This window comes from Rhincodon typus, chromosome 1, assembly GCF_021869965.1.
Source record: "Rhincodon typus isolate 14 chromosome 1, sRhiTyp1.1, whole genome shotgun sequence".
In the NCBI taxonomy this organism is placed as follows: Eukaryota; Metazoa; Chordata; class Chondrichthyes; order Orectolobiformes; family Rhincodontidae; genus Rhincodon; species Rhincodon typus.
In genome coordinates, this window is record NC_063332.1 from 176,805,340 (window position 1) to 176,818,099 (window position 12,760).

Sequence of the window (12,760 nt, forward strand, 5' to 3'; positions counted from 1 at the left end):
TTCTAGTCACTTAAGATTTTATACATCTCAATCAGACCATCTCATATTCTTCTAAACTTCAAGGGACATATAATACCTTCACCCAGAGTTGTTTAAGTGACTTACTGTTACCCAATATGTTTCAAAAGTTCATCATGTTTAGCTGTGTTCATTATTTTGGTACGAGATTGCTAACTGAAATTATTATATGCAGGAATTAAGACTGAAGTTCAGGATTGACCTTTGAAGTTCCAGAGCTTACAAAGGAGGTCTGGCAAAGTTTGGAGTTAATCACAAGAAACCAGATAGCCTTTAACAACCTGATAAGGTGTTTGAAGACTTTGTAGGAGGAGTCATAGTTTGAAAGAGGAAGGGGATTTTAGTCTAAAATATCTATGGTTTACATCAAAAAGTATTATAAAATAAAAGTAATTAGATAAGACTTTTTTTATTTATTAGTGGTTGATTGATTCTTGTACAACATGTTTTAAACCATGAAACCTTGTTGCTATACTCTTCAGTAAATTACTTAATCTCTTGGAGATGGTGACAATGTAAACAAGAACAGAAAAAGTGAAATCAGAAAATAAAGTGTTACATTTCTAAGAGGTGCATATTATATATTTGATGCATTCCAACATCTAAAAGTTGTATCAAAAATTAATTGATGTGGTAAGCAGCTTTGCAAAACCAATTATATCTGATCAAGCAGGTGCACAAACAGAACTTTAACAGCCTGCAAAGGAACTTCTAACCGTAACACACAGCTTTTCTCAAAAAGGCTCATTAAAAAATTTGATACAATCAGTCTAGCTTACAGCTTAGGTTTAAACAATAATTCATTTTTTAAAAATTATTGAATGACTACAGCACAGAAGAAGGCCATTGGCCCTATAGAAGGTTAAACTTCATGCAGTGACACTCCACCACACATTCCCCTTTTCAGATAATAAGCCAATTCCTACTTGAATACCTTAACTGAATCTGCGTCCGGCACTCTGATTGCATCCCTAGCGCTCCTTTAATGTTGCTGGGCCAAAATCCTGGAACTCCCTCCTTAACTGCGCTATGGGTCTAGCTAACCAAAACAGATTGCAGTGGTTCACGAAAGCAGCTCACCATCACCTTGCAAGGGCAACTAGTGACATCCACATTCCATGGACTAACAAAAATAAAATTCCACACCCTAATCACTTACTGCACAAAAAAAAAGTTTTCCTCATGTCACCATTGCTTCTTTCATCAATTAGCCTACTGGCTGAACCAATGAGTTTTTTTTTCACATAGGTTTATCATAACTTCCTTGCTTTTGCAGTCTATGCCCTTGTTGATAATGCCCAGGGTCCCGCATCTTTATTAACTGTGCTCTCAATTTCCTGCCATCTTCCCTAAAATCTATATCTAACATTTCACACCGGAAGTACAATTTCTCTGCAATTCTTCTAAAACAGTAACGTTGATTAAATCATTTATTTGTCCATGGGATGTGGGGATTACAAACTAAGCCTGTATTTACTGACTATTCCCAAATGCCTCAAGCTGCCTTCTTGAACCATTGAATAGTGGTTTGAGAAAGCTTAGTGGCTTGCAGGGTTGTTGGGCTGTAGGTGAGTTATGCTAACTATCCAAGTTAATCTGCACAGATTCTCCTTGTGTTCACAGGTATAAACGATTATAAACCTGTACTTGAGATTCTTGTGGTCGATCATTTGAAGTAACTATAACAGTGCAAAATTTCTTCAGTTCAGTGATTTCTAAATAATTGCAGTCCAGGACACATTTTATCAGCACATGCTGTGAAAGCAACTTCTGATCTCTGCATTTAAAGGTGCATGTGCAGACTCCAGAAGTAATTGTCAAATCCAAAGGAGTAACAATGAATATTCCTGACAGTTTCACCATCATTACCACCACAAAGTTCAGTCAAAAACAAAGTGCTCTCAAATGACAAATTTTTTGGGTCATACCTTTCTGATAAAATTGACGTGACATTCTCCTCTTTGTTGTAAAGGAGGGCATTCAGGAGGCACTGGGTATTTGTTATGTTGTGAACTCTGCTGTGCTGCATAAGAGATTGCAGATAAAAAGCGGACTTCGATGAAGTTTCTTTCTCTGATCACATCAGTAGAATCAAAGGTCTGAAGTAATTTAAAAAAAAGAAGAAAATCAAAGACTTGTGAAAATGTTAGACTCACATTTCAGAAACAGACCAGCCTTTACAATTTCTATTTTAAAGTAGGCAGATATTTTTGTCGACAATAAATGCAAACTTATTCTCTTTAAAGTAATGAAACTAAACCATTTGAACAAAACAAGAAACAATATGGGAAATTTCACTTGTTACCAAGTTCAATGAAGAGGAATCTGGGAAGCAGCGATCACGTCATGTTGGATCCACTTACAGCGATATCTTTATGATGCCCTGCCCACGATTGTGTTGTGTGGGCCTGGACACTCGTGTTGATCTGAGATGGCATTGCAAGCAAGCCTAAGATCTTCATCAAACGCACATTTCCAAACGTGAAGGAGGTTGTCATTAAACAGCAGCCAAATACAGTAACCATGGCTAGTTTTTAAAAACACCTTCATTAAATGGTTTTATTGCGTGGAGTAATAATTAACAGACACAGGTTCATATCTCACCACTGGGAGAATTTAAATTCAATTGATTACATAAATCTGGAAGAGTAAAAACTACTCTGATTATTAAGGCTCTGTTTCTATGCTGTAAGAGTCTATGGGTAACAATGAAGTTATTACATTATTGTAAAAACCCATTTGGTTCACTTCAGTCCTTTAGGGAAGAAAATCTGCCATTCTAACCCAGTCTGGTATGTATACAGCACCAAGCTAACAGCAATGTAGTTCACTAACTTCCCTCCCGATCACGAAAACAATAAGACCATGAGAAATAGGAACAGGAGTAGGCTGCTCAGCCCTTCAAACCTGCTCTGCCATTCAATAAGATCACGGACAATCCAACACTCCCCACCTCCACTTTCCTGTCCTTTCTCCATAACCTTTGATTCCTCTACTCAATTCACTAAACTTTCAATTGCTCTAATGAACACTATGTTTATTTCACTCACGCTTTAAAACAATGGCCACTCCCAACACAACTATGAAGGGTGGGTGGAGGGGGAGAAGAACGATAGGGTCAGAAAATGGAAGGAAGAAAGATCAGAAACGGAAGAAGAATTGGGAGGGACTGAAGTGTCATAGGTGAGGAAAAATAACAGAGAGCAGTGGTAAAGGTAGGGAAGGGGATGGGGAAAGGGAAATTCAGTGAGGTGGCAAACTGCTGTAGCAGTAGGGCGTGATGCACAGACATAGAAGAACCACAAAGTCAGTTTAGAAGGCAACATAATAGTAGTCAGGTTAAGGCACAAGGGAGCATGACAAGGCTGCACAGCTTTGATTTCAATGCAAGGAATCTTTCAAGTAAGGCAGAGGAGTGGAGGGTATTGATGAATACCTAGGAGTAAAGTATCATTGCCACTAGAGAGACATAGTTGAGAGAGATAAATGGAACTGTCAGCTTAATATTCCAGTGTAGAGTAGCTGCAGGCAAAACAGGGATGGTGATGTGTAAACAGGTGTTGATGTCACAATATTTATCAAGGTGTCAATTACAGTAAAAAGGCGGGATGATATAGAAACATGGAGCACAGAAGAAGCTCTTTGGCCCATCAAGTCTGTATTGCCAAATATACACGAAATCTACACTAGCCCCACGTTCCAGTCCTCAACTCATAGCCTTGAATGTTACAACACTTCATGCGCTCATCCAAGTACTTTTTAAAGGTTTTGAGGTTTCCCACCTCAACTACTCTCCCAGGCAATGCATTCCAGACCCCTACCACCTTCGTGGTGAAAGTCCCCGCTAGACCTCCTACCTTTCACCTTAAGACTGTGACCCCTCATTATTGACCCTTCAACTAAGGGTTAACTAAGGGGTTGGTTATATGCAGTGGCACAGTGGCTCGGTGGTTAGCACTGTTGCCTCATGGCATCAGGGACCTGGGTTTGATTTCAGCCTTGGGTGACTGCCTGTATGGAGTCTGCACAGTCTCCCCATGTCTGCGTGGATTTCTGCCAGGTTCTCCAGTTTCCACCCACAGACCAAAGATGTGCAGGTTAGGTGGATTAGCCATGCTAAATTGTCTATAGTATCTAGGGACATGCAAGCTAGGTGGATTAGCCCTGGTAAACGAAGGTTCGCGGAGATTTGGGAAGGGGGAATGGGATGCTCTTTGGTGGGTTGGTGCAGACTTGATAGGTCGAATGGCCTCTACCTGTACTGTACAGATTCCATGATTCTATATTCACCATGTCCATGCCCCTCAATTTTATGCACCTCTATAATGGTGAGAGTGCAGGGCAACATGCTTCTAATAAGATGAAGGGTGGGATCAAAAAATCCAGAGAACCCTGGATATCAAGGGATGTTCAGGATTGGATTACAAAAAAGGAAGCTATCGCAGATACCAAAGGCCCATAACAGCAGCTGTCCCAGAGGAATACAGAAAGCGAGGGCGATCGTTCAAAAAGAAATTAGGAGATCTAACAGGGGTCATGAAAAACCCTAGAACTACTCCGGTCAATCTTTCCAATGCCTTCATATCCTTCCTAAAGTATGAGATCCCAAAACAGGCACAATACTCCAGATGTAGCTGAACTAATGATTTATAAAGGTTCACAGTAACATCTTGGATTTTGTCATTTATGCCCATATTTGTAAAATATAGGATCCGTTATGCCGCAACTACCTTTTCAAGCCGCTTTCAATGATTTGTGTGTATATACTCCAAGGACAGACTCCCTCTGCTCCTACAGCCCTTTAGAATTGCATCATTTATTTTAAAAAAAAATAAAAATCTGTTTTTCAAATACTCTGGAGAAAGAGACAGCTAAATCAATGTACATTCAGATCATTTTCACTTTGTGCTTAATATCTAGCGTCTTAACAAAAAAAAAAATTTGCAGCAAAACTAAATTATTTTCCATTGGATGGGGAAGGGGGAATTAAACTTCAGAATGAGTGAGCTGCAGCTGCTCCCCTTTGTTGAGACTCTGCTGATTATAAGAACTCCCACACCAGCTGGGAAACTGTACAATCTAAGGGCAGAGCACAATAAAATGATGGAGTTGTCAATGCCATTCTGCCAACATACTACACAAAATATCGAGAGATGTGTCTTTTTGGTGCTGGGAAACTCTTGTTGAAATAAAGCTATTCTCAGATTGCCAGATGTATACGCATAACTGGAATAAATTTCAAAATGACAAGTAAACACAACCAGCAAACTTAGACAGATAGAATCAGACTGCATGACTTTCAAACTTTTCTTTAACTAGGGTACAATATCAGTGAAATGTCCACACCATTTTTTTTTATTCACTCATGGAAAGCGGGCATCACCGGGCCAGCACTTATTGCCCATCCCTAACTGCCTTTGAGTGGTGGTGGTAAGCTGCCTTCTTGAACCACTGCAGTCCTTTGCTGTAGGTTGACCCACAATACCATTAGGGAGCGAATTCCAGGATTTTGACTCAGCAACAGTGAAAGAATAACAATATCTTTCCAAATCAGGACACTGAGTGGTTTGGAAGCTTCAGAATTCCTAGTCTCTGATCTGCTCTTGTGGCCATTGTATTCATATAGCGAGTCCAGTCGAGTTTCTGTCAATGGCAACATCCATTGTATTCTTGCTAGACTATTAATCCAGGGACCCAGATAACATTCTGAAGACCTGGGTTCGAATCACACCATGGCAAATGGTGGAAATGAATTTAATAAAAATCTGAATTAATAACCGTGGAACTCTCTAACCATGGCTGATCATCAGAAAAAACCATCTGGCTCACTAACGTCCTTAAGGGAAAGAAACTGCTGTCCTTACCTGGACTGGCCTACATGTGACTCCAGAACCACAGCAGTGTAGCTGACTCTTGACTGCCCTCTGGGTAATAGGGAAGGGCAATAAACGCTGGCCCAACCAGTCACACATTCCATGAATGAAATTTAAAAATCCAAAAAAAGTGGAAAAGAAATATTTTTAAATTATTAAGAAATAAGAAACCTATAGTTCTAGCGTTAAATGAGTTTTGTAAAGTTTAACTCACATATCGACTAAACATGTTGTTTGATGTCCCAACTGTGATATTGTTGATAAGGACTGTTGCAACAGTATCGAGTCCATCACAAACTAGATTTATTCTCTTCCATTTACTGTTATAACAAAATGATGCAGGTATTAGTTTGAAAAATCTGATTTTGTCTTATTAAAGTAAGGTCCCTGTTGCCCCATTTGAACCAGGTTTCAAACTTAAACAGTTCCCCAATGTTTTAAAGTTAGCTTAGCAAATCAAAATCCAATCACACACCTGCATTTCATGGTAAATCTGAACAACAGCGGGGGGAAAAGGGCAGTAAAATTAGATTAAAACCAATCACAACAGAAATTAAACCAGTACTGTACCCCAAAAATACATAGAGCAAGTAGCCTTTTCGGATAGTTTCATTTCAATGATTCTACATCTAACTAGTTAAACCAGGAGGTGGAGGATGACACTCAGCCCTTTGAACCTGCCTAGCCTTTTGATAGGAACATGGCTGACTTGACTGTAGCCTCAACTCCACATTTCAGCTGAACTCCAATAACCAAAGACTCCCGTATGTTTCCCTTTAGAATTGAATTTCGTATTTTATATTGCCTCTCTTGCTCTTTCTGCCGAAATGTAAAAGGTGCTAAATAATTATCTGTCTCTTAAAATTCTCCGAAGAAAAGACAGCAGAAGTGGATTCTAAATGATAGAGTTTAAAAAAATGTTAACGTAAAAACATTAACACAAATAAACCTCCAAAGTTCCAAACCATATGTATCAGCTTGAAATGCTGCATGATGCAGTCAATGGACTTGGGGGCTGGGAAACAGAATTTGTGTTTAGGGTCAATTAAGACAAAGGCTTCACTCTCCACAATGTTGAGCTGGAGAAATTTGAAATCACTCAAAATTGGACATCAGTCAGATTGCCTATCAAAGCAAAGGAAGTGGAAGGCAGGAATAAGGAGATAAGAGAGCTAACTGGATACTAGAGAAACCACTATGCAGACATCTATGAAGTCTAATGGCCAGATTGTGACACTCCATGTAAAATTTTGAGGCGTAACACACTGCAGGTATTCTTTACAAACATAAGGTTTATAAGCAGGAATAGGTCTCGCTGTCCATTGAGACTGCTCCGCCATTGAATAAGATAATAATTATACCGTATTCCCAACCATCTCCAATGACCTTTCAGCACACTGCTTAACAAGAATCCATCCACCCCACTGCAAAAATATTCAAAATCCTTCCTGATCAACAGGGACATCCCCTCCTCTTTTACGTTCTTCCCTGTCTTACATGAAGACCCTTTATTCTGGAATGTTGAGCTGCCAATCCTGTCCCTCTCTTGACCAAGTCTCAGTATTAGCAATGACATCATCTTTCCCATCATATGCCCTTAACTCAACTGCCTTGTTCATCAGGCTCCTTGCATTAAAATAATTACCATCCAACCTTGTAAAACTCCCTTGTGCCTTAACTAGTCCATAATTTCTCTGCCTTCTTGACTCCCTTGTTGTCTGTTCTAAGTTTGGCCATTCATTTCCACCTACTGAATGTTCTCTCCAGATCCCATCTCCTCCGTGCAAGTTACTTTAAACCAGCCTCTACAGCACTAGCACAGCTCTCTGAAGGATGCTGGTCCTATTCTGGTTCAGGTGTAACCCATTCTGCTTTGTATAGGTCCACAGTCCCCAGAAACAATCCCAATGTCCCAGAAATCTAAAGCCTTCCCTCCTGCACCTTATCTCCAGCAAAATTTTCATCAGAAATAGGCTCATATTCCAAACTCACTACTATGTGGCATTGGAAGTAATCCAGAGATTACTATATTTAATAGAATCGTACAGCACAGAAACAGAACCTTAAGTCCAACTCATCCATGCTGACCAAGTTTCCCAAAATTAGACTAGTTCCATTTGCCTGCATTTAGCCCAAATTTCTCTAAACTTTTCCAATCCACGTACCTGTTCAAATGTCTTTTAAATGTTGTAACCATACCTGCATCTACCATTTCCTCAGGCAGCTCATTCTATAAACGAACCACCCTCTGTATGAAAAAGTTGTCCTTTAGGTCCCTTTTAAATCTTTCTCCTCTCACTTTAAAATTTTTTCCTCGAATTTTGAACTCCCCTATCCTAGGGAAAAGACTTTTGCTATACACCTTATCTATGCCCCTCATGATTTTATGAACATCTATAAGGTCACCCCTCAACCTCCTATGCTTCGATGAAAAAAGTCCCCACCTATACAGCCTCTCATCATTACTCAAACCCTCCAGTCTTGGCAATAACTTTGTAAATCTTTTCTGCATACTCTCCAATTTAATAATGTCCTTCCTATGACAGGGTGAACAGAACTGTAAACAGTTCTCCAAAAGTGGCCTCACCAACTTCCTGTACAACTACAACATGATGTCCCAACACCTATATACCATGGTCTCACCAATGAAGGCAAGCATGCTCTCTTTACCACCCTGTCTACCTTTGATGCAACTTTCAGGGAACAATGCACCTGAACCCCTAGATCTTTCTGGTCAACAACACTGCCTAGGGCCCTACCATTAACTGTGTAAATCCTGCCCTTGTTCGTCTCACCAAAATGCAACATCTCGCATTTTTCCAAATTAAACTCCATGTGCCATTCCTCAGCCCAATGGCCCAACTGGTCAAGATCTCTTTGAACTCTTAGATAACTTTCTTCACTGTCCAATATACCACACATTTTTGGTGTCATCCACAAACGTACTAACCATGTTTCCTATATTCTCATCCAAATTGTTTATATAAATGACAAACAACAATGGACCCAGCACCAGTCCCTTTGGAACACTGCTAGTCACAGGTCTCCTGTCCGAAAAACAACCCTTTACCCACCCTATATCTGCTACCATCAAACCAATTTTGTATCCAATTGGCAAGCTCTTCCTGGATCCCATCTGATCTAACGTTACTAAGCAGTCTACCATGAGGAATCTTCTCAAAGGCCTTACTGAAGTACATATAGACAACTTTACTGCTATGCCCTCATCAATCTTCTTTGTCCTCTTCAAAAAACTCAATCATGTTTGTGAAACACGATTTTCCACATTGACTAACTAATCCTTGCCATTCCAAATGCATATGAATCCTGTCTTTCAGAATCCCCTCCAACGACTTACCCACCACTGACGTCAGACTCACTGGTCTATAGTTCCCGGGCTTCTCCCTGCAGCCTCTCTTAAATAAAGGCACAATATTAGCCACCCTCTAGTCTTCTGGCACCTTACCTGTGGCTGTAAATGACACAAGTAACTCTGCTACAGGCACGCAATTTCTTCCTGAGTTTCCCACAACGTCCTGGGATATACTTGATCAGCCCTCCTATCTCCCTAAATTCTATCTTCAGACCTCATCCCTTTATATACCTGTGTCATTGGTACTTAAGTGTCTGTTTGCGCTCCCGCTTCTGCATGCCCTGTAGCCATTCAGTGATGTCCCTGACAAGGAGGCAACGTACCACCCTGCAGTCTTCTTTTTGTGGCTGCAAAAATGCTTCTATTCCCCTTACAATTGAATCCTCCCCTGCCATTCTTCTTCCTCCCCTCTTGTGCAGCAGAATCACCCATAGTGCTGTGGTCTCCGATCAGAGCTGGAGGCCCAAGCGGACTTGAAGGTTGTTGGACTGGGAAATGGTGGGGGCAGTCAGTGGCTTGCAAGCCCGGGCAGACCACATGTGGAAGTCCCCTGAGCTGATCTGACTGCAATGCTCATATTTTAAAATTTATTCTCAGTTTTCTAACTTATACTATGAACAACTGTAAGTAATATAACGTTTTTCCTTTCTTTTTCCCTTTATTTCTGTGATTTGTATCTAAGATCTGTACCTAGGTATATGGGGCAACATTGTAAACTTTTCACTGCACTTCCGTACTTGAGTACATGTGACAATAAAGAATATTCTAATTCTAATTTGATTCCCACTGCCTTCCCCTGTAGTCATCTCCCCAAACAGTTCCAAAATGGTATGTCTGTTAGAAAGAGAGATGGCCACAGGAGACACATGCACTATCTGCCTTCCTCTACTCTGCCTGATGGTCCCTACCCTTTCTGCCTACTTAATCTGCACCTGCAGTGTGACCACGTCATTGAACGTGCTACCCATGTCTTGCTCAGCATTGTAGATGTTACATGGTGAATTCACTCACAGCTCTAGCTCCAAAATGAACATCACCAGTAGCTACAGCTAGAGACACTTCCTGTACACACAGCCGTCAGAGACAACTGAGGTTTCCATGATTTGCCACATAGCACAGGAGGAGTATTTCACAAGTGCAAGCTCTGCTGCCATGACTTCCCTTAAGCCCCTCAGTTACTCCCTTTCATAAGAATAAAGGAATTATGCTTACGTGAGAATACTATTCATTTACTTCTCTTACCCTACTTTGCTTACTTACATTAGGAACATAGAAACTGGAGGAGCCCATTGAGCCTGTTCTGCCATTCAATGAGATCATAGTTGATTGTGGCCTAACTCCATGGCCTTCAGTCCATATCCCTATAGCTATGTTCAATTTTATCTATCTCTGATGCAGCATCCAATGTCATTTGTGGAAGAGAGTTCCAAACATTTGTCTGTTACTTTATTACACTGTCCCTGACTTTAATTTAGTCCAATTGTTTCTCAGTTAATCCCTTCTTCCAGATAAAAATACAAGTGCAGGAAATGAGGATTTTTAGTGGTAGTTATGTTGGTGGCGACTTGATGGGCCGAAAGGCCTTGTCTGCGCTATATGAACCTGTGTCTGTGAATATTTTAAAATCCCAAATCAATCAACACACGACTTCCCTGTGATGTCACTGCTCGATTTCTTTTCCAACCCAGCAACCCCCTCTCCAAATCCACTTTATCAAGACTCCTTCAAGACCCCGCCCTTTAATCAAGTCACCCACTTAGTCTTCCCAACTCCATAAGATACTCCAGTTCTGAAGAAGAGTCACTGGACTCAAACATTAACTCTGGTTTCTCTCCAAAGATGCTGCCAGACCCGTTCAGTTTCTCCAACAATTTCTGTTTTTGTTCCAGAAGATAGAAGTCTCGCTTGCCCAACCTACCCTCATAAAACAACCTGCTAAAACTTCTATGTACAAGAATCTAATCATCAATAAATAGATTACTAAGTCACAAAAGATGGCATGCTACTGGAGTTACCAGTCCCAGCAACCACTGATTTTCTCAGTTCCACAGTTCACTCTCCCAGCAACTGCAATGTGTTTGTCCTCACCTGACATCGAGTGGTAACGTAAACATCCGACTATATGTCCAATTATCCAACACAATCCATCTATAGGTGTCATCGTTAAACCTATAATAAGGATCCTGCGAATAAAAATAAGAGTTAGATTTGCACTTTTTCCAAGATTTTTTTTGATGTCCCAATTGTTCTTCTAAAATGGGAGAAGATATTCTGCGGATTTTATTTCAAGAATTGACAAGTGTTTAAAAAATTGGACAAAATTTGTTGAATAGAAGTGCTGTGTCAGTGCTGCCGCCCACCACAACCGATGCCAGTGCTTTCCCCTATGCTTCTGCTGACCCCCAAAGTGTGAGTTGTCCTCTCCAGTACTAGCTTCGACCCTGCCCAGTCAGTGCTACACCCCCATCATTGCCAGTGTTTTGCCCAATGCCACTACTAACTTCCCCGCTTCGCACTGCCAGTGCTTTGCCTAGAGTCAGCGCTAACCTCTTCCAATAACTGCGTTTTCCAGTGTCACTGCCGACTCACACCAATGCCAGTGTTTTTCCCAGTGTGAGTGCTAGTTCCCTCCTTGCCGGTGTTTTCCTGCGTCAATGCCAACTGAACCCACTCAATGTCACTGCTTTCCCCAGTATCAGTGCTACCCGCTCCCCCTACCCAGCCAATGCCAGTACATGCCCCCAGTCAGTGCTAACCCTCTAATGCCTTTGTTTTCTGCAGCATAAGTATGAACCTTGCAATGCCAATGTTGGCCCAAGTGTCAGTGCTAAGCCCCCAATGCCTGTGTTTCCCCCACGTCAGAAATATCCATCTAATGCAAGTGTTTTCGCCAGTGGCAGCACTAACCATCCAATGCCAATGTAATCCACAATGGCAGCGCTAACCACCCAATGCCAGAGTTATCCCCAGGGTCAGTGCCAATCCCACTCCATCACAGTGTTAACCCCAGCGGCAATACCAATGCCACCTCATCCCAGTTTATCCCCAGCGGCACTGCCAATCCCACCCCATCCCAGTGTTACCCCCAGTGTCAGCGGCAATCCCACCCCATCCCAGTGTTATCCCCCAGGGTCGGTGCCAATCCCACCCCAACACCAGTGTTATCCCCAGGGTCAGTGCCAATCCCACCCCACCACCAGTGACCAGTGTTATCCCCAGTGTCGGTGCCAATCCCACCCCATCCCACTGTTATCCCCAGCGGCAGTGCCAATCCCACCACATCCCAGTGTAATGCACAGCAGCGGTGCCAGTCCCAACCCATCCCAGTGTCATTCCCAGTGTCAGCACCAATCCTACCCCATCCCCAGTGTTACTCCCAATGTCGGCGCCAATCCCACCCCATTCGCAGTGTTATCCCCCAGTGTCGGCACCAATCCCACCCCATCCCAGTATTATCCACAGTGTCGGTACCAATCCTACCCCATCCCAGTGTTAT

The 12,760-nt window shown here is 41.7% G+C and overlaps 1 protein-coding gene across 2 annotated transcripts in view; it reads right to left on the reverse strand.

Annotated features, from left to right (window-relative positions):
- The window catches only part of manba (mannosidase, beta A, lysosomal), a 92,135-nt gene that overhangs the window by 54,078 nt on the left and 25,297 nt on the right, over window positions 1-12,760 (reverse strand). For both annotated transcript variants that reach the window (XM_048596390.1, XM_048596385.1), the window contains exons 2-4: window positions 11,353-11,447; window positions 6,106-6,211; window positions 1,947-2,117 (exon numbers count right to left, since the gene is read on the reverse strand). In XM_048596390.1, the coding sequence (XP_048452347.1) occupies window positions 1,947-2,117; window positions 6,106-6,211; window positions 11,353-11,447 (372 nt within the window). The remainder of the gene's footprint in view (window positions 1-1,946; window positions 2,118-6,105; window positions 6,212-11,352; window positions 11,448-12,760) is intronic.